Source organism: Cyrtonyx montezumae, unplaced genomic scaffold (genome assembly GCF_038088225.1).
Source record: "Cyrtonyx montezumae isolate F1298 unplaced genomic scaffold, pur_monq_1.0 scaffold_21, whole genome shotgun sequence".
Lineage (NCBI taxonomy): Eukaryota > Metazoa > Chordata > Aves > Galliformes > Odontophoridae > Cyrtonyx > Cyrtonyx montezumae.
Window position 1 is genome coordinate 3,453,070 of NW_027071948.1, and position 20,618 is coordinate 3,473,687.

The 20,618-nt window shown below is 40.1% G+C and overlaps 1 protein-coding gene across 10 annotated transcripts in view; it reads left to right on the forward strand.

Annotated features, from left to right (window-relative positions):
* KIF1B (kinesin family member 1B) overlaps positions 1–20,618 on the forward strand; it is a 78,159-nt gene that overhangs the window by 6,699 nt on the left and 50,842 nt on the right. For 3 of the 10 annotated variants that reach the window (XM_065738089.1, XM_065738095.1, XM_065738092.1), the window contains exons 3-14: positions 11,858–11,934; positions 12,715–12,894; positions 14,615–14,680; positions 14,996–15,174; positions 15,779–15,890; positions 16,606–16,683; positions 16,850–16,915; positions 17,641–17,658; positions 18,237–18,312; positions 18,615–18,693; positions 19,169–19,311; positions 20,190–20,231. In XM_065738089.1, coding sequence (XP_065594161.1) covers positions 11,858–11,934; positions 12,715–12,894; positions 14,615–14,680; positions 14,996–15,174; positions 15,779–15,890; positions 16,606–16,683; positions 16,850–16,915; positions 17,641–17,658; positions 18,237–18,312; positions 18,615–18,693; positions 19,169–19,311; positions 20,190–20,231 — 1,116 coding nt within the window. The remainder of the gene's footprint in view (positions 1–11,857; positions 11,935–12,714; positions 12,895–14,614; positions 14,681–14,995; positions 15,175–15,778; positions 15,891–16,605; positions 16,684–16,849; positions 16,916–17,640; positions 17,659–18,236; positions 18,313–18,614; positions 18,694–19,168; positions 19,312–20,189; positions 20,232–20,618) is intronic. The other 7 variants (XM_065738091.1, XM_065738093.1, XM_065738096.1 and 4 more) reach the window with 3 other exon arrangements.

The following is a 20,618-nucleotide window of genomic DNA, read 5'->3' on the forward strand; positions in this document are numbered from 1 at the left end:
TCAAGTAATATCTTCCTGCCTGTAACTAAGGAACTTACATTCCGAGAGCACTGAGTTACTCCTCTGTTTGATTACTTGAGTATTTGCTCATGCCTTTTATTAAAAACGAGACTGCATACAGACCTCCTCCCACTTCTTTTTTTCTTATCTGAGGCTGTACTTCAGCCTGCTTCTGCAAAGGCATCTGGTTGTGGTGTCACTTAAATCACGTATGGCATGTTTTACTTTCATTGAAAACGAGGCGTCACGCAGAAGACTGCATGCTTTTCAGTGCAGTGAACTCCTGTCTTTAGGCCATGTATGGAATATTGTCTGAAGAAACAATTTTATTTTCAAGCATCCATAGAAAACGAGGGGGGAAAAAAATGTTTAGCAGTCATCTGTTGTAGAAACAGATTCTTGCATCCAAACATTGAGCGCCAGCTTTTAGGCTGAAACAGCGCAGAGAGGAAGAAGCACGGACACCATGAGGTGGCATTCATTATGGAAATGCCACCGAGCTCTGAAATACAGCAGCACTGCTGGGTGCCTCTGTAATGGGCTTTCTTATTGCTGTCATGATGTGACAGCAGTGATTTTACGAGCTTAAGATTGTTGAACTGCAGGAGCCTGTGGAAACTATTTGTGGTACAATGACAAGGGTGACCACTGAATCTCTGTCCGTCAACTGATAGGGCAGAAAGTTCTGTTTCTGAATGCTGGAACTGCACTGTGGAGACACTTGAGTGCCCAAGAAACCGTGTCAGCTTTCAAAAGGAGAAAAATACTTCATGATTGATGCAGTTGGAAACTTCTTTTTTGCTTTTGCTGTATTTTATGTTCTGGAAATGTTTGATCAGTGGCCTTTATTTGAGTCTCGTGGCTGTGATACAAGGTGGGTGATAGGACAGATGGCCAGGTTGAAGTCATCAGGGCTGTGGGAAAGTCATAGGTTCTGTCAGTCTGAGGGCTCTTCTTCCCCATATTGCCCTCTTTGAGGAGAAATACACACAACAGCTGTAGACAGTAATTTTCTTCAGTGAATTGCGTTAGATGCTATTATATAGTATTAATAACTAAGCATTTCTGTTTCAACTTATCCATAGTTTAAAGCTACTTAATTAAAGTTTATGCACTTGTAGAAACATACAGGAATGCGTGGGTTGTGGCTCTGTAATTGAACTAATGAAATATGCAGAAGTATCTCAAGCTGACCATAGTGAATGCAGTAGTGCTCCTGCAAGAAGTGCTCTTGCCCTGAGTGGTCAGGACTTCTGCTTTTCCCTTTGAAGTACGCAGTGTATGGAAACTCTGAAATCAGTACTTGGTGCAGTGTTCATTTGTTTTGCCTGGTATTCTGAATCCCTTACAGTTGTGGAAAGTGATGATCTGCAGCATCTTGCACGTAAAGAATTGTCAGAGTGCATCACTAAGTCTTTCTGTTTTTGAAATATACATTGCAGGAACGAAATTCTGCAGTCCAGCTGAAGTCACATGTGCTGACTGCATTAAGGGCTGGTATTTTGGCAGAGAGCCTGTGCTGCTCAGATCGTATCTGATTGCAGATGGTATCCGCTTGAATCATACTGTCAGAAGTTCTGCAGTGGAAATGAGAACTGAGGGTAGAAGAGAACACAATAGAGAAATTCCTAAACACAGGAGTTTAGAAACAGCAAAATTCTACTATGGAAGCAGATAAGCAGCGAATGTAAAATGATTTCCAAAGACAATGTAATGTTACCATCAAATTATTAGATAAAAAACAAAGCAAATGAAAGATAAAACGTTTACTGAGTGGAATTCTCCTAAGAAAGAGCATCCTTGCTTTTGTTGTTAAAATCAAAGACCTTAGGAAAAAAATAGGACTTGTTTTTAAAAGCACTTGGCGTGCAGGCAGATTCAGATGACTGAAATGCTTTTGTTTTCAATCAAATTTCAGTTCTGAAGGGCACATCTGTATTGCCCCTTGGACAGAGGCTGCCAATAGTACAAACCTGTGCCCGTGCACATGGTCCCCACGCGGGTGGAGGTGCAGTGCAGCTGTGTTGGTAGATCACCCTTGGGTTAGTTAGCAGTGCTGGGCTCCTGGTGAGGGATGTGTGTGCCTGGAGGGAAAAGTTAATGGGCTCTGAAGACTTTTCATATTGATAATTAACTCCCCGGAGTGATCGCTCTGCTAGCAGTCCTTACACTGTGTAGTATGTCGCTGCTTTCTCATGCTGCTGTTACAGAGTGTTTTCAAGCAAAACTCACTATCAGACTTTCAAGTTGCTTTTGTGTTGGCGTTTTGTTGATTAAAATCCGCTGGGGACTGAAGCTTCCACAATAACCCTAATGCAGTTTATCTTTTTCTCTGAGGCAGTTTCTTGTCATTTCACCAGTCTTTACATTTGGAAGATTATCTGTTTTTCTATTTTTTTAATTTACTGGCTAGATGACTTAACGTGCTTGGGGTTAAACTCACCAGCAGCTGTTGGAGATAAGATTTCGATAACAGGTCTTGAATGTCTGGATGTCAGCGTATCTTGTTTGGATGTGTTTTATCTTTCTCTTGCTCTTTAAGTTTTCCTTCAGAATGGTTTACATCAATGCATCTTACCTGTAGTAAGATGTTAGAGAGTACATTCCCTAAAATGCTGTTTTTATGAGTGGGAAAAAAGATCCTGCTGCATAATAAATGGAGTGAAAGGAGAGCTATAGATCTAAAAGTATTTTCTATCAGAAGTTCTTGTATTCATTTTTGGAATATATAAAATATGTCCAACGTGGGCAGCTGCTGCCTTGGGTGATTGTTGCAAAGCTGTGTTTGCAGAGCACTGTGGTGGTCTTGTGGTGCTTTGGTTTCATTTTGGTGGGAATGATTTGATAAGCCTGCTGTTCATTTATAAGACAGCACATAAATAAAAAGTTAAGGTGAAGCAGAGATTCAGGTCAGCAGGACTGTTCTGGTAGCCCTAGCTTAAGGGCTTGGTCTTTTCAAAAAGTTGAAAATCATGATGAAGGAAGGAAATAAAGAATTATTTTACTTGTAGTATGCCCTCTGTAACTGGTCGTATGGAGAATTAAAACAGGCTTTGGTGTCTTGTGGGTGCCAGTGAAAGCAGTGTGCACCTGAAAACAGTGAAAGTAGTGCACCTGCGCAGCCTGAAGGTGTGAGTGCAGCCAGCCCCTCAGACTAGCACTGATAACGGCCTGTTCAGGATTTTTAACTCAGAATCAGTCTTTTTAGCTCTGTGATGTTCAAAAGTTTTTGGGCTTTTTTGTGGACTGCTTAAGGTATTGTATTATTTAATGAAAATGGGGACAGTGGGGCATTCCTATCTGCCAGTAACAATAGGCATAGCTGTTGCCATAGGCAGATGGCAACCTGGGTTCTCAAGCAGGCATCCTTGGTGGCAGAAAAGCTTTGTATGGCGTTCTGAGTTTAACTTATAGAGGTTGAGGGGAAAAATACAGTTTTTTTATTTCTAATGGTTTGTTTTCACTGTGTGTCTCTAGAGTCTATTAACCACTTTCAAAGAAGCTTACTCCAAAAGGTAAAACAAACTAGAATTTGCTGATCTTTAGCTTTCTCATTTGAGTCTCTTTGGAATGAAGAGGTGCACTGAATGGAAAAGGAACACAGTTGTGTAGTAATACAAATTGGTTTTCTTTTGAAGTAGTGTTGCATCAGTGTGGTTTGGATACTTTCATTAAGGAACTTGTAACATGGAAATAACCTTTAGTTTAAATCACTGATGGGAAAAGTCCTTAATGAGGAACTGGCTGTTATTTAGGCTGGCACTGAGGACATGTGGGTAGTAAAGTAGTGGGAATTTGTGTAGTGACTGCTACGCAGGTAGGAAAGGCAGGCAAGGGACTTAGTGGGAGTTGTCTTACCTAACAACTTCTTTCTTCCACTTAAAAACCACAAATGAGACATCTTCATTGAAAGCACATCGTAGGTGGGAGGGTTCCGTTTAGATTCTCAGTCTATTTTCTTCAAGTGAATAATTGTGGGAATCAGTAGAAATTAGCCCATTTCATATAGGCCTTGTGCCACGAGTCCTTAGGGCTCATCTTGCTGAGCTGGTTTACTGCATACAGCTTGTTTTCTTCTTTTCTTCTGTTTCTTTATGTTTGAGGTTGTGTTGGGAAGATAAACTTGTGTGGAAGAAAGGCACTTAAGCCTCACCCAGGTTTTCCTGGTCTGTAAATGCTAATAACTGTGGTTACAGTGAGTTATCCATGAATGAGTGCTTGTCCAGTGTGCTAATACTACCATGCAGTCACAGTAGATACTATGAAAACAGGCTGTTGTATGCGTGATGCCTTGAAGAGGAGGTTGAATTGGGAAGCAAAAAAAAAAAACACGAGAGAGAGAAGAATTGAACACAACTCCAAGTGCTGGTGCACAGCTTCTGCAGCACGCTGTTGTAAGGTTATCAAATGACACTGGAGTTTTGGAGTGCTTTTGGTTCAGCTTTTTGCGCTGCTGGAGCAGTGTGGTTCGCCTCGCTCCCACTCGGTGCACAGCCTGCTCTCCCAGGATGCCAGCTGTAGTGCTGGTATTTATAGCAGCAGGATCTGCAAGAGCAGCTGAGGATGAGAGCAGCTTTCCAGCAGCTTCTGTGAGCGAGCCTGTGCCTCGTGCTGGTGCTGCTGAGCACCGTGCCCTCCCCCATCCAACCTTTCTCCCAGTACAGGGCTGAAATTCCACAGCAGGGAGAGAATCCGGTTGAATTCCGAATGAGCTGTTCTTAGCTTCTATTTGGTTTCCTTTCCTTTCAATGATTTGAAAAATGCAAACAATGCTTTGAAAAGCAAGCACTGTTTTACCAAGCTGGAAGTGTCCGTTTCCCTTCATTTATCTCTTGTAATAACAACCTTGAAAGTCTGTTTTATAAAAGCAGTACGGCCGTATATCTGATTGCAGCGTGTGCCTAGGAAAGAAGCCTGTATTAAACGTGTTTTTGTGGGGTGTTAGTCGTGTCCCAGCACATAGGAACGCCTGCTCCACCCTGCTCTCAGCAACTAACATGTTCCCATTGTTGTCATTCCAGTCTACAGATGGTGCAGATATACTTTCCAGCCATGTGCATTTTAGGATACATTTATTGGTAATTTGGCCTTGTAGGTTCGGTTCTAAAAGTCCTAAGATCACCTGAGTTAAATTGATCATTCAAACTACTGCTTATATTCAAATAGAATTTCGAGAAGGCAGAAAATTATTTGGTGTTTGTTTCCTTAAGCTTTGCTGAAGAAAATGTACCCCTTTCCAAGTTCTGCCTAGCCTAGCTTATTTTCTGATGACTTCTATCTGCTCCTTCACCAATGATGATTGAGAATGTAAGTGAAGACAGGACAGTGCCTTTTCTGCTAGCTGTTATCTCTTATACGTGCTGGTATTTGGTAGGAATGTGCTCTGGGTAGGTTGCTGCTGCTGTTAGGAGAGTTGTTGAGGCTGGTGTGAATGCTATTCTGTCAGATGACGACTCACTTTAACTGGTTTTATTTCCTGTGTGGGAATGAAGGAGTCTATGTGCCTTCATCCTTGATAGATGGGTAGGGATACAGGAATGGATGATGTGAATGACAGGAAACAGAGTGCATTGCACAAATGGTGCAAGTTTGGTTTCTGCAATCCCATACCTGATTTCCACCATTATTGGCTTTTATTTTTCCATTGCAGTTGATAGGAGGTTAGTTTTTGTTTTATATTTTTTTGATTTCTCGGTCTACTTTCCTCTCCTCCCCAGCACAGACTGTGTGTCAGCTAATCCCAGGATTTAGCCCAAGTTAATTCTGTCTGCTAGTGTTTATCCGAAGGGCAAACTGCAGTTAGTTCTGTGCTGGAGTACCCTACAGAGTGACTAATATGTGGCTTGGCTGATGGCAGCGTGCCCTGCAGTGTGAGTCTCAGCACTTGTGGAGGTGGAGCTGCTCAAACTTCAAGACAGTGAGGAACAAGAAAGCTCGTGCATTTCTTAACTCTTGCAGCCTTGCACCCTCTCTCCATTCCATGAGTGTATTTCTTGTTATAAACGTAAAACGAAGCATGTGTCTGATGTGTGTTTTTTGGATATGAACTTGAACAAAACTGCACATAAAGCACAAAACAGAAAATCTCAAATGACCCAACGGTGAGCACCAAACTGTTTCAGTACTGAAGCTCTCTGTGAAAGTTTGCAAACGTTTTTTTTTTTTTTGCTGAAATGCAAAACTAGGAGTGAATTTGATCCCATCAACCTGAAAGGCTGAAAGCATAAGTTATTTTTGTGCTAGTTGACGGAGCAGGTGGTGGGTGGTGTGGGAGTGTTGGTTAAGGAACAAATCGAGATTTAGAGGTTGGACTATGGGAGAACCTCATGCCAAGAAATGAAGTTTCCTGTTTAAGTAAAGGCATGTGAGATCAAACATTGTGTGAGGATGGGCTTGTTGTTGATACCACACATCTAAAATTATAATTCCTTCGTTGATTGTGCTCCAGCTTTGTGCTTATCTCTTACTAGACAATGCTGCTCCTGTTATACACTCCTCCTTTACAAAGACTGATTGGTTAAAATACGTGGGTTGTGTCTTGTAATCCAAATCTGCAGTGGGCCATCTGTTGTGTTTTGAAGAAGTCCTTTTTTTGTAGTTATCCATACGTATCAACTGCATCTGAAAATGAAGAAGTAGCCTGGAGAAGGGGAAGGCGAGTCTGTCATTTCCTTTGTATTAGTTGATTAAGTGCTGGAGCAGAACTGGCATTGTGCTCTGTGTTTGGGGGAGTGTGGGAACAGAAGTGATATCAGTATCTCTTACGTTACTGGGTATTGGGCCCTAGGACACCCTTTATCCATTCTTGCCCCCGTAGTTTTCCAATTCTGTTAACTGCCCAGGAACTCTTTGGATAACACTCCAAAAAAGTCATGCCAACCTTTCTAAAGCTTTGGAGCCCACTTCTGGTTTTGGAAGTTACACTGTTAGAGAAGCAGTATCCCTGAGCTGTGTTTTGGGTTTGTCATTGTGTTTGGGTTCTGAATTGCTCTTTGGGAGTGTAATGTTCCCCTTCTTCAGAGATGACTGTGGTTTTATTCTGATCTGTTTGCAGTGTTAATTAGTTGTGTACACTGCTTACACTTCTCAAACGTTTTCTGGCAAATTATATGTACAAAGTATGGAGTGTAGACTGAAATGACAACTACTGATTTATTTATTATCATTATGTAGTATGCTTCAGAAAATCATGTTTGCAGATGGGATCAGAATAACACAAGTGCTTATGTATTGATACACGATTGGAGATGATTAGGTGTGAAGAAGCTTAGTTTAAAGCTTTTGGTTTCCTTACCTTTTTGTCAGTGCTATGCAAAAATTCCTGTGTTTCTATTTACAAAACCCACAAGTTAAACAGCTGGAAGAACTGTTAATTGATTTGAGCTCAGAGAGTATATCAGTTACTACAGCTTAGAGATACCGTAGACCACGTGGAGAAGCTCTGTATGGTTCACAATATGAGTGTAAGGAGAAAGAAGCTTATAGGATACAGGACTACTTTCTGTAGTCTGTGTCACTGTCCTGGGATGGCATGCTTCTGACTTAGTTGTGTGCAGCTTGTTTTAGTAGCAGTGGTGTAGGAGATGGTGATTTTGTAGAGCAGAATGTTTGGTGTAGAAACCTGAACTTGTGGAAAGCTGTAGGATTCCGAATGAGCAAAGAAATTGGCTCTTGGTAAAGCAGGGGGCCTGAAAAAGGGATTGAGTTTCACAGAAACTGACTGCTGAGGCTGACTCCAACATGCAGGGCTGCTACAGTGCCACGCTGATGGTAACTAATTATAGCTGCGGCACAAAGCGTTAGTGTCAGGCTGCAAACAGAAAAGTTAATTGCCACGTTGGACCTTTGAAATATCAAATAAACAATTTTATTCTGTAAGATAAAAAGGCCATTAATGCGTTCCTGCTGTGATCGTCTGCCTTATTGCCTTTCTCATTTCCTGAGGCTCTGTAATTAAAGCATTAGCTTGTGTACCATGCCGTGAGTCTGCTGTGGTGAGGGGATGGATGATGACCTATTTTGTGACTCACTAATACAGCGTGTCTTGGCCTTGCACAGTTTATAAACCAAACAGAATAACTGCAAAGCTTTTACTGTTTTTGTGGGTGTTGGAGATGCTGGAAGCAATGCTTTCACTTCTTAAATCTATTTGTTTCCTTGTTAGCGGAAAAAACCAGCTTGCTGAGTAACTTGGTGCAAGAAATCAGCATTGTCTGCCCAGTCTAATATCTGCATGGTTGTGCTTGGTTTGTTTTTTTTTTTCCCCTCCAATTTTGCATATTAAATTTGAGGACAAAGCTTACCTGTGATATAACAAGTCTTCTGTCTAACTTCAGGAATAGCCATGAGTCTCATCAATAGTCCTTCCAAAGATGGCCCTTGATGCAGTAGATACCTTCAAGTTCAGTCAGTTGCTTTGATTTCCTGGTTGCTTGCTGCCTCACTGTCTTCTTTCAGGTTTCACAGCTCACCTTACGATGCATCTAATTGCTCAGTCCAAAATCAGACCACATCAACCATGACAGATGCTAGCAGCTTGGTGCTTCGTGTGCTAAAAGCGGGTTTCGGTCCGCATGAAATCAGTTGAAGTTGTAATCTTGTTTTCTCAGTCATTCTGCCCTTCTGGATTCCTTTGCAGACAGTCAGGATTCTGTTAAACCAGTGATACTGAAGGCAGGCAATGTCGACTGTATGTAAGGAATCAAAACAAGGATAAAAAGACTTCCAGCTTGAACCTGAGTGAAAAGGCTGCGGCTGCATCAGTCGTGAGGAACAGCATGCAGAGCTGCTGGCAGCCAGAAGGTTTCCTCTGCCCTGTTCCTGTTCTGTGGAAGATTTTGGCCAGGCAGCTGCATTCCCAGCCTCTGACAGAGCTGCCTTCTTGCACATTGTTCTGCTTTTCCTAATATGCTTCTCATAATAAGCTTTGCAAAAATGTGCATCCTAGGAAGTAGTTCTCAAGGCGCAGAACTTAATTCAAAAGAGTTCTGAGGAGTCTAATTAAAAAAAAGAATAATAATAAGAGGTGAACCACTGGCATAAATCCCAGAGCTTGTGCATCACTTTGAGGACGTGATGGATCAGATTTGAGTTGTAAGGGCAAGTGGATAGTGCATTGCCTGACTGATTGCGTGTTGCACTGCTGGAGACCTTTCCTAGGTGGTCAGCGTGCCTTTATGGACAGCAAGCTGAGTGAAAAATTAAATATTTTTGTGACTAAATGTCATGATACTTTAATTGTTTTAAGCTGTTAGTGGGAAGTGTGTGTTTTCATGTCGAACTTGGAATAATGGTAAAATTTATGCTGCTCCTTGTTCTGTTTCCTGCTTTTGACACAGTAGGATCTTAGAGTGAGATTTTACTTTCCTCTTCAGAGAGAACAAATGCCAAGAGAAGGGGCTTTTACATTTGTATTTGACAAGCCATGAGATAAATAGTCGAGATCAAAGTTTTGTGGTTGTGATTGTCAGGAGAGTTGCCAGCAGTATTTGTGTGTGTTCGTGTATCTGCTTTGACTTGTGTTACACAATGCAGAGGGTTGGGTTCTGCTTATTGCTGCTTTCTTTCTGTTTTTAATAGTTAAATTACTTTCCCTTGAGCCCTTAACCCTCCATGGTTGGATAAAGTGGTGGTGTTCACCCTGAAGGACACACTGAACTGATTTGGAGACTGGTTCTGGTACTGTTTTTGTGCATAGGAACGTCCTGGTACAAGACATGGTTTCTTGCTCACCTTCTGGAGCTTTGATTGTTCAGTGAGGAGCAGAAGTTGTACTCCAGGCTGCTAGAAGTTGCACTGAAGGAGAACTGCTTTAGGGGAGGGGAAGTTGTCTTGTGGGATTTGTCCACTTGAGAACTGATTCAACACTGTGCTGTAGGTGCAGCAAGGGGAAATAGGAGCCATATATGACTGCTGAGGTTACTGCCTTGGTATGCGTTGGTGCCCACGTTGCTATCCAAAGCTGCATGCGTTTTTGCCATGTGATGCTGTACGGATGTGAGGCATGCTGTTTGTTGGCTTTGCATGTCTGTCAGCTTTTATACAGCAACAGTGTCAGCGTAAGGTGCATCCAAGTGAAAATGAAGTTGACCACAAGAAAGAGTAGCAACTGTTGCTATTTGCAGTCCACACAGCGATCCCTTCTCTGCAGTGTAGCTTTGGACTGCGGTCCTGCTCAGGGAGTCAGCATCTGGGAGAGCGATTAAATTTTGAAGGCAATCCTGTAACTGCATTTTCAGACTTCAGTGCAACGTGTTAAGATCATAATGCCTGAAATGGAAAGAGTTGTGGGTGTTGCAGTTTGTTTCTGATTGTATTTCTCCCAAGAAATGAGAGAAGTCCCCATCTCCCAGAAGCATAGCCTTACTGGCCTGCAGTCATGAGAAACAGCCATCTTAAGCTTAGGCTGACTGGTATTGGGATGCAAGTTTTCCCCAGCAAGATTGTCACTACCTGTGTATAGTCTTCTTTCTTCGTAGATTTTGTTTGCATGTATCTTACTTAGTACATGATTTCCAAAGGCATATTGCTGCTACAGGTGCAGATGAGCATGTGGTTTATCTGATTTTGGTACTCTCGGAAGTATGTCTTTTTAAAATTCTATTTATATAGATAATTTTGAAAACAGCTGATGGAAATGATCATGTAAGCATTTCCAGCAATACAGACTTGAAAAGAAGAAGCAGTAGTACAGATTTACTTGTGCAGCAAGAGCTATGCTTATAAATTGCCCTCTGTGGAATAAACAATCTGCTGGAGTCCTGTATGTCATTGAAATGGCAGCTGAATCTATTGGCAGAGGTTACGGGGGGGGGGGGGGGGGGGAGGAGAAGCAACACCTAAAATATACTTTGAAAAGCATTACATTAATTGTAGGGAATGCACTGCACATATGCAGATCAAATATTGATGTAATACTGGGAGCTGAGAAAAGAAAAAGAGCATAAAAATTACAGATGTGCTGGTAGGAAAAGTGGGACTTTTGTAGTTTGTCATGTCACCCCCACCCCCAAGTGTGGTTATTATTTCTTTTTTCTGGCCTTTGTAATGTTTTTAATGCCTCACCTGTCGATTTTGGATTGTTACATGCCAGTACTTAGGGAAGAAAAATACACCAAGAGCTGAAAAGGCAGTTGGAAGTCAGCTTTTTGAATTCAACTTAGGCTGTAACAGGTGCTATAAATAAGCATATTCTGTGCTGCCTATCTTGTGTGAACTTGGTCGGAGGCCTTCTGTATGTTACACTGAAGTTCCAAAGGGAGTAAATACACAGGTTGGCTGGGGCTGTATTCAGTGGCTAAGAACATTGATGGTTTGGTTGGTACCATTATAAACCTCTGCATAGGCTTTATGCATGTGAAAGGGCATTGAAATGTTCTATGTAGAATAATCCCCCAGATATTTATAGATCCAACTTTTTTCTATCTTCTCAATTACCCTGAGAATATGCAAGTGCTTGAAGAAGATCCTTATCCAGTGATTTCTTTTACTATTTAACTTGTTTTTCAGAACAGTCTTGAGTTGCCCTGCCATGGAATTGCCATGGATTCTGGAGGTCTTTGTGTTTTCATTCCTCCTCCTTGTTAATATCCCTTGACTCCTGAAAGCCTTTCCCATTCTACACGCCAAAGGAGCAGCATGACCTACTTCATGCTGTCTTTAAAACAGAAGAATTTTGTTTAGCAGCATCATTCCTTTTAGGAATGCATTTCCTTGGAAGCTGTAAAGTCTGGTGCTTCAGTCTTATTATTCCTGAGCGGTGTGGGAATACTCTGACAGACACTGAGGCTATGCAAGCTCATTAATTATGCTCTTAAATGTCAAGTTCCCTAAATGTATGAATTTTATTTCCTTATAGGTATTATCAACCCAAAGAATCCCAAGGAAGCACCAAAGTCCTTCAGTTTTGACTACTCTTACTGGTCCCACACATCGGTAAGTTCTTTTACAGGGAAACCATTTTTTCCTTACCTGGCTTGATTTAACTGCTTGCTTGTTTTCTGACTGTGCCATCCCTGTCAGGTGTTTGTGCACTCTCTGGCCCTCATTCGTATTGAAAGCTTGAGAGCTTAAGAGCTTGAGAGCTCTTAGAGTTTAATAGCAAGTTGTGGGAACTTGAAAGATTACTTAAACTAGTTGGCAGAAGTTTTCTCTTAAATGTTTTAAGGGTGCAGATGAACCAGAGTTAACTGCAGTTCTTCTTGTAGATGATTGAAAGTTGCTCACGTTCTGCAGTCCAAGGAAAGATGTGGTCTGTGTTCCCCTTGGCATGTCTAGAAAAGGCAGAATGGTGACCCATGTTTCTAATAGCTGCAAAAGCAATAAACTCTCTCATCTAGCTCCTCTGCCCCACCCGCCTGCAAATTTGTACTAAGGTCTTGCTGACTTCCAGTAATTGTTCTAAAGCAGAACTCTGTTGATCTGCCATCAACCCCTCCCCTGCCTTTTTTTCCCTCAAAAAATGTAGGAAGAATGGGTAGTGCTTTTCTCCCCATTTCTAATTTTAGCTATTTGGATAGTGCAAATCTGACAATATTTCTGAGTAAATCTGTGGCCAACAGGGATGGTTTCACGAGAAAAACCTATCAATCTTCCTATTGAATATCCTAATTTCAGAGCAGCCATACAAATAAATAGTGGGATTTGCTGAAGGAATCTTAAGAACACATTAAGTACAATAACTTGTGTTCTAATGCTATTCTCATGTCTTTTCAGCCTGAAGATCCCTGCTTTGCATCTCAGAGCCGTGTGTACAATGACATTGGGAAGGAGATGTTGCTGCATGCCTTTGAGGGCTACAATGTATGCATTTTTGCCTATGGACAGACTGGAGCTGGGAAATCCTACACCATGATGGGCAAACAGGAGGAGAGCCAAGCAGGGATAATCCCCCAGGTATGACAGAACCCACAAAGGGCTTTATTTTTTTTATAGCACGTTGAGATACTTAGTGTAATTTTCACTCCATTCTTACACTTTTAAAAAATGTACTTTATTCTGTCTGCTTTTCCTGCATCCAGTTTCTCTCCTTCACCAACAAACTGATAAATGAAAGTGTCCTGTCACTAGGTTTCTTGTCTCCTCTGACTATAATGAGGTCAGCACATGACACCTTTGCATTCAGTAGGAATTCAGGTGACAATGCTGATGAAACTGCTGTGAAGTTTTTGTGGAAACAAACTTCTCTAAGTTAGAAACCAAATAATACATCAGTGCATTTGATAAGATTGTATCAGAATTTGGGGAGAAAATATTTGGGCCACAGACCCGCAGTGAAGTATGTAGGAAATGTTCTGGAACCACTTGGGGCTGTGTATACAGATTATCTTGAAGTCATGTTGGAAGAATATATTTGTGCATCTGTGCTGGAGTAGTGTGATTAAAGACAGAATTATTGGAAGTGTTTTGTTTTTCTTTGTGATATGAAGTATCACTATAACAGGTGAAATGAGTTGAAAATCAGTTGAAAACAGCTTGGTGCTAAAATTATTTTGATTTGTGATCTTGATATTCCAATTTCTCTTTCTGTAATCTCAAATATGTGAGAATTACAGACTGTTGTAAAAAAAAAAACCTAATGTTCCTGTGGATGCAGTAGTGCTCCTGTTATCTACTAGTTTCTAAACAAAGTAATTTCCCTCCAGTTTCACTGGGAGAGGTCTCCTTGTGAAGAAACCAAATGATTTATGTATTCAGGGGGAACATTTTGAATCTGTTCTTTCTTGTCACGTATGCAGAGGGTGTACAGCACAGTCACGTTCTGAGTAATATAGGTTGTTGACATTAAATTTCTATGTGTTGGCAAAATTCCTTGACTCTGTCTTCCTGTCTTGTAGTGTGATATTTTATACTTTAACCATGTGTTGACTGAATTACTTTGGAGTACATGCTTTGTAAACTTGCCTGTGTTTTTCACGCTCTTTTCCATGCCATTTTTATTTTCCACGCAGTGGCTAGTAGATGTGTGTTCCAGAATTGTCTTTGTATGCACATCCCTCTGTGCTCTCGTGCTTTTTAAGCTTCCTGCACATATCTGTGTGTTTGCCAACTGTTTGCTCTTTTTCTTCCTTTATGATCTGAATTTTGTGTCTCTTGTTTGACTTTTTTGTAAAGGAGTGCTACTGAAATAGAATGCTGAGTGGCTGGAGCATTCTTCATGTGAAGATGCTGTTAAATGAATTTTGATACTGTCTGCCTATCGATTTAAATCCGAGTCCTGAAACTTAAACATATCAGTGAACTGACAGAGGATTATTCTTTTAAAAATAAATAGTTTAGGATAGGATTAAGTATTTTGATCACGAGTTCCTAGAAGTGTTACTTCCAATTTGGGTTGTTGAATGAATTAATATTATAATGGATTATTCTTCTAATTTTGTATTACAGAATATTAATATTGGTTAAACCTATAACATCTGAAATGCTTTAAAAATAAATTAGCAAGGCTGGATGATAGTGATATATAAATGGGGTTAAGGATCTTCCTAGTGGCACTGTTTCTCATTGATACAATCTGTTCTTTTTCTTCCCCTGCCAAATTAATGACTTGTCATTGTAGTTACTTCTACTACTCAGTTAAGAACTAATTTCTGTCTTGGTTTTAATCTCTTTCCAGCTATGTGAAGAATTGTTTGAGAAAATAAATGACAACAGCAATGAAGAGATGTCATACTCCGTAGAGGTGAGTATGGTGAAGAATTAAAGAAAATCCATGTGCTGGACATCAAACAGTTTGAGTTAAACACCAATGTTTTCTGAAATGGCTGAGGGGTCTACACATGTGTGAGGGCTCTGTAGCTTATGTTGACACCTGCTCCATCTGTACCTCATGACTCTTAATTCCTTTTTCCCTTTGCCTCGCACTGTTAAACTGAGACACTCACTCACAGCTTGGCTGTAATGAATGGTGGGAATTTCTGCCCGAAGCATTGCAGAGGTTTCACAAGGAGGAGGCCTTAATAATCATTAAATGATCTTTGCTAATTCCTGTTGTCAGGTGAGTTACATGGAGATTTATTGTGAGAGAGTCAGAGACTTGTTGAACCCGAAGAACAAAGGGAATTTGCGGGTACGAGAACATCCTCTGCTTGGCCCTTACGTGGAAGATCTGTCCAAGTTAGCAGTCACGTCTTACACAGACATTGCAGACCTCATGGATGCTGGAAATAAAGCCAGGTTGGTGGCAGTAGCATGTTACATACTTCCATGTCTTCTGTGGGGTTATATGACATACACCACAATTTTTTCAATTATTTCTGTGATGCACTTCCTTTGAAAAAGTTGATTTCCAGTTAGAAATATTACTGAAATATGGGCCAGTCAGTTCTATGAAATGCTGAAATTGATTTGAGTGATGTAATGGTGTTGTAAGTCACTGCAGATGCTTAAGGCTTGCAATGGCTTTAGATTAAATAATAAGAATTCTACTGTCTTTTAGATCAACCTTTTGGTATACATAATCTAGTCCTGATCTCTTGAGTGAAGGAAAGAAAGTTGGCTTTAGGTTCTTATCCACTAGTAGCTGTCATTTATAAACAGTTCATTTAACAGCCTGTGTGAGAATGATGTGAATGCCATTTGTGTGTTCCTGTATGTTAGTGTTGGATAGGTTAGTAAGTACACAGGTCGAGCAAGCTCTGTTTGAACTGTGCTAAAGCTGAGAGGAACCGAGCGTTGAAAAGTGAGTGCAAATGAGCTGCAATCTTCTGCAGCTGCACTGAGGCAGGTTGTGCAGTGTAGGGGCTGCTGTTTTGAGGGTCTGTGTGTGTTCATTTTCTAGGACTGTGGCAGCTACCAACATGAATGAGACTAGCAGTCGCTCTCATGCTGTGTTTACAATTGTCTTTACTCAGAAGAAACACGATGCAGAAACTGATCTTTCCACAGAGAAGGTATGTTATGGATTGTAAGCCTTGAGGACTAGGTTCTATGGGGAGAGAGAGATGAAGTAAGAGAAATCAATCTTCCCTGGACCCACTCACAGAACTTTGGTTTTTTTTCTTGTCAGTAAGAAATTCTCACTTTTTCTCTGGGCTCAGAGACTGGGGTGACTGTGATCTAGGCATTTTATAGAATTTTTGTGTTAAAAGGGGGTACACTCTTTAGAATGGAAGTTTTCTAGCTTTTATTACACTGAATTAGAGGCTCTTCATGCAGAAATAACTAAAATACAGGTAATGTTTCCATTTTCCTGTTGATATGAAAAAAAATAAACGGACCAATAAACCAGTTTTGAAGATTTCCCCTCCTCTTAATTAGGCCAGTGCTTCGTTTTTGGTGTCAGTAGAGTCAGGATAACTTGCAAGTTTGTTTTCCTTTTGAAATTCATTTGTTGCCCATAGCAGTAACTGTTTCTTTTCACCTGAGTTCATTTCAGCAGGCCTCAATTTCTACTTAGGTAGTCTAAAGTATAGTGATGTTTAAAACAGAGTGTAATTCCAGATGCTTTGTATCCACAAGATAATGGCATGTGAAAACCTTAGCTTTAAGCCCACCATGGTCATTTTTAGAGGGAGTTTTTCCTCATGCCATAGAATTTTTTGAAGTTACTTAGTTTCTTACTTGAGTTTGACAAGAACTAATTATAGTTGTTCTTTCTCTCCTCAGGTCAGCAAGATTAGCCTTGTGGATCTGGCTGGGAGTGAGCGAGCTGATTCAACTGGTGCCAAAGGAACCCGGTTAAAGGTATTGGGACACGGATATATGGGGAAGAAATGGAAGTGGGTGCACAAGCAGTGTAAGAATTGCTGTTATACATTTGGAAAAAAGAACTGTGAAATTAGAGACTGAAGTTTGCAGAGATTCATGGTTAAAAAGTAAGAATTACTAATGCTGGATCCTCTTTTCCCAGGAAGGAGCAAATATAAACAAATCTCTCACGACTCTGGGCAAAGTTATTTCAGCGTTGGCAGAGGTGGTAAGTACAACATTTACTTATCCATAAAATCCTTTCCATAACTAGTAAAGCTGAGACAGTGAGTGTAATGGAGTACAGTGGAGTCATTCACTGCTGTTGACCTGGCATTATCAGTGAAGTTAGCTGCATGTGTATATCAAGCATCTTATGGACCCTGCTGGAAACTATTGCAAGATAGTTTGAAGCATTGGTTTATTTAGCTTTGAAGAAGCCTTGCAAAATGGATCTACATTTATGCAGAGGATGTGTTTGTATAGCAAGCTTTGAGTTCAGCAAAACCATAGTAGTATTTCTATTGGAAAGAATAATTCTAGAAATCTAACTGGGTATTTCTTGTTAAAATACTAAATTGTCATATATTAGAAAAACCAGTTTGGTCATCACAGACTTTTTCAGTGGAAAGACTTAATGTGTTTAGTTGAGTAAACATGTGGTGATCCAAACATAATCTTGTAGGTTATGAAAAGTTGTCCTGTGCTTTTCTATTCAACTAATATTAAAAAAAAGCAAAGGTGAATTGCTGCTTTTAAAGGTGAGTTCTCAGTAACTTGGGACAGGTTGAGTGTACTTAAGTGCTGCTTAGGTTTTTTGTTTTTTTTTAAATGAAAATTATTTTAACGAATTGGGGTTTCTCAATAAAAGAATGCTACACGGAAGTGTATATAAGCTCTATCAAGAAGCTCATCATTTATTGTCTTCTGCTTTCTTTAATGCTTTCAACTTAGGATAACTGCACCAGCAAGGTAGGATGGTTAGAGTGGTAGTGGATGTTGTCTTTTCTGACCAGCTGTGAAATTTTATTGTCTTCACTTTGGAACCAATGAGCAAGGGTCTTTCTTGAGAAATTACTGAGTTATAAATAATTGTTGTGAAATGTGAAAAAGGTCAATTGTGAAACTCAAAAATATTCTCAGGCTGTGATGAATACATGAAAAACACACATTTAAGTGTGTTTTGGGAATATTTCTTTACTACATCCCTTCTCCTGGATTAGTGAATTAAATTGGGAATACTTACCTTTTAGGGAAGGAGACTTTCTTTCCTTTTGTACTCCCTGCTTTTTTCTTTACCTCGTGTAGTAGATTGCAGGGAATTGTTTGTTCTGAGTTTTCTAAAGTGACATGGAACATTTTGCAAGCGTTAGCATCTGATTCTTATGCACTATGTTTAATTTTACTTGTCCATTTTAAGGTCACTTACTTTTGGCAAGAGGCAGAGAAGTGCCTTTTCAGCACTTCTCGAGTGTTAAGAGCATCAGTGCTCCTTTTCCATTCAGTGTTCGTTTTTCAGGTGGTTGTTCTTTTCTTTTTTCTTTTTGTAGAGTAAAAAAAAGAAGAAGACGGACTTCATACCGTACAGGGATTCTGTGCTCACGTGGCTTCTTCGAGAAAATCTAGGTATGGCTGACTTCACCTGTGCCAGTATGGAAAGAAATTCTCAGTCAGTTTTGTGAACGTTTTTAGTTCACTTAAATTTGAATTCTTTATGGGTTTCAATGTTTTAATAGTTAAATCTGAATTGTATGTTTCACCTTTGTTAAAGATGACACTTTGCTGCTTTTCCAGGATCTTTGTGTGTTCTTTAGCTAAGTGGAATGCATTTGAATTCTGTCTTATATGGAAAATACTGATATTTGTAGGTTATAGAGCTCAGATTGTGCACTGTGGTGTTATCTAAAGCTGTATCTGTTCTGTTACAGGTGGTAATTCCCGAACTGCTATGGTTGCTGCTTTGAGTCCAGCAGATATCAACTATGATGAAACTTTGAGCACTTTAAGGTACAGTTTTTGTTATGTGAGATGGATGTGGGTAACTGTGAGCTCTGCCAGGCACGTGCTATCCTTCAAACCTTTAGTGATTATATTTTGAGAAATCTCTAGGAAAGAAATGGCAAAAATGCAATTACCCTAAAAACTGATCTATTGTGTGTGAGCAGGAAACTAGAAGTTAATTTCCTACTTTTAGTTTGAAAAATCAAACTCATCTTTTCCTGTTCTTTTCCAGTGTGGTCACTGGAAATAATATTTTATTTGATTTGAGGCTTCAGAGCAGTCAGTAAAGGGGAAAAAGTTCTGCTGTGTGTGGTGCACCTTGTTAATGCATCTTGTATAGATCCTGAAGAGGACTTGTTCTTTTTGTAGCTGTACCCTGTATTAAGTACAAATTCTTCTGATGTAGATCTGTTACTGTATTTCTGTGTTGCCCATGGGCGTATATGTGTCCATTATAAGGGTTTTTTTTGTTTGGTTCCAGGTATGCTGATCGTGCAAAACAAATTAAATGCAATGCTGTTATCAATGAAGATCCAAATGCCAAGCTGGTGCGTGAGCTGAAGGAGGAGGTGACAAGGCTTAAGGATCTCTTGCGTGCACAAGGGCTGGGAGATATTATTGACAGTAAGTGGGTTAAACAGATCTTGCCATCTTGGGTTTGGTCTCTCCACAAAGGGGAGGGAGAGCTTGGCCTGACATAGAATGTTGAAGTTGAATGCCGATGTTAAATTTTGAACGTTTCAGGGTTGGCCTCTTCTGTCTTTAAATAATCATCCTAGGATCAGTCTTTGTAGAGTTAATAGGCCACCTTCAAACTCTCAAGGGAAAACATGGAGGTGGATTTTCCTGCTGCTGTAGAAGTAATATTACTGTAATAGAACTTTCACACTCAAGAGTTGCCTTGGTGAGTTATGAAAGGCATTTTGTCTGGCTGCTAATTTAAAATAAATAAATAAATAAAATAATTAAATAAAAAAGGATAGTTGTGATGTAGCAACTAATTTCATATTGAGAAAGCAAGCAATTTTCTAATTTCTTGAAGGGTAAAAGTCATTAGTTGATACCTGGCTTTGGTGCCATCCTTGGTTAGAAGAGAAAATGATGCCTAACTCCTGTTAGACTGTGTCTTTAGTGGCAAAGCATTTGTCATCTCAAAATTATTATCTAATGGAACAGTTGCATGTAAATAAATTACTAAATTATTTTGAGGGAAGAGTTTGAGTTAGGTCAGTAGAACAGCAATCTCATAAAGCACTAGAACAAAATTGGCCCTCAATTATTGTATAAACCTTTCTGTCTTCTTGTTTTCAAGAGGTGAGGACCATGAGAAAACGAAGGTGCAGTCTGTTTTTTGGATCTAAATCAAAAATGCAAAAAAAAAAGTTAATGAAAACTGTGTGCTGTATCTTTAAGCATGGAGTAGTGTTCTCTTCCCATCCTATATCACTGGTTGAATCTTCAATTTTGATCCTTCTTGTATTTTCCCTCCTGCTTCCCTTCAGTTGATCCAATGGGAGATGAATACTCTGGAAGTGGAGGCAAATGTGTGTATTGTGTGGTTCTCTTCTTAACATGCTTTCTCTGGGTCAGCTATTAACTGAGCTTTGCATGCCAGCATTTCTCACAGGGAAATCCCAGACAGAACCCTTGTTGTGGAACATTATGCAGTCTCATGGAAACTAGCTTAACCAGCTTAGATTAAGTCGGCAGTCAAAAAAACAAGTGCAAAGTTTAAAATACTGCATATGTTTGTTGCTTGCTCCCTGGCAGAACACAGAAGGGAGAGTGGTCATGGTTTAGCCTGTTTCCATGACAGCTAACATTTTATATTTGAACTAAAATTTTTCTCTCAAGTCTTTTGAGTTACTCAGCTGAAACAGCTTCTGCTCATTTAGCTTCCTAACCTTTTAACTTCTCTTCACCGCTTAGAA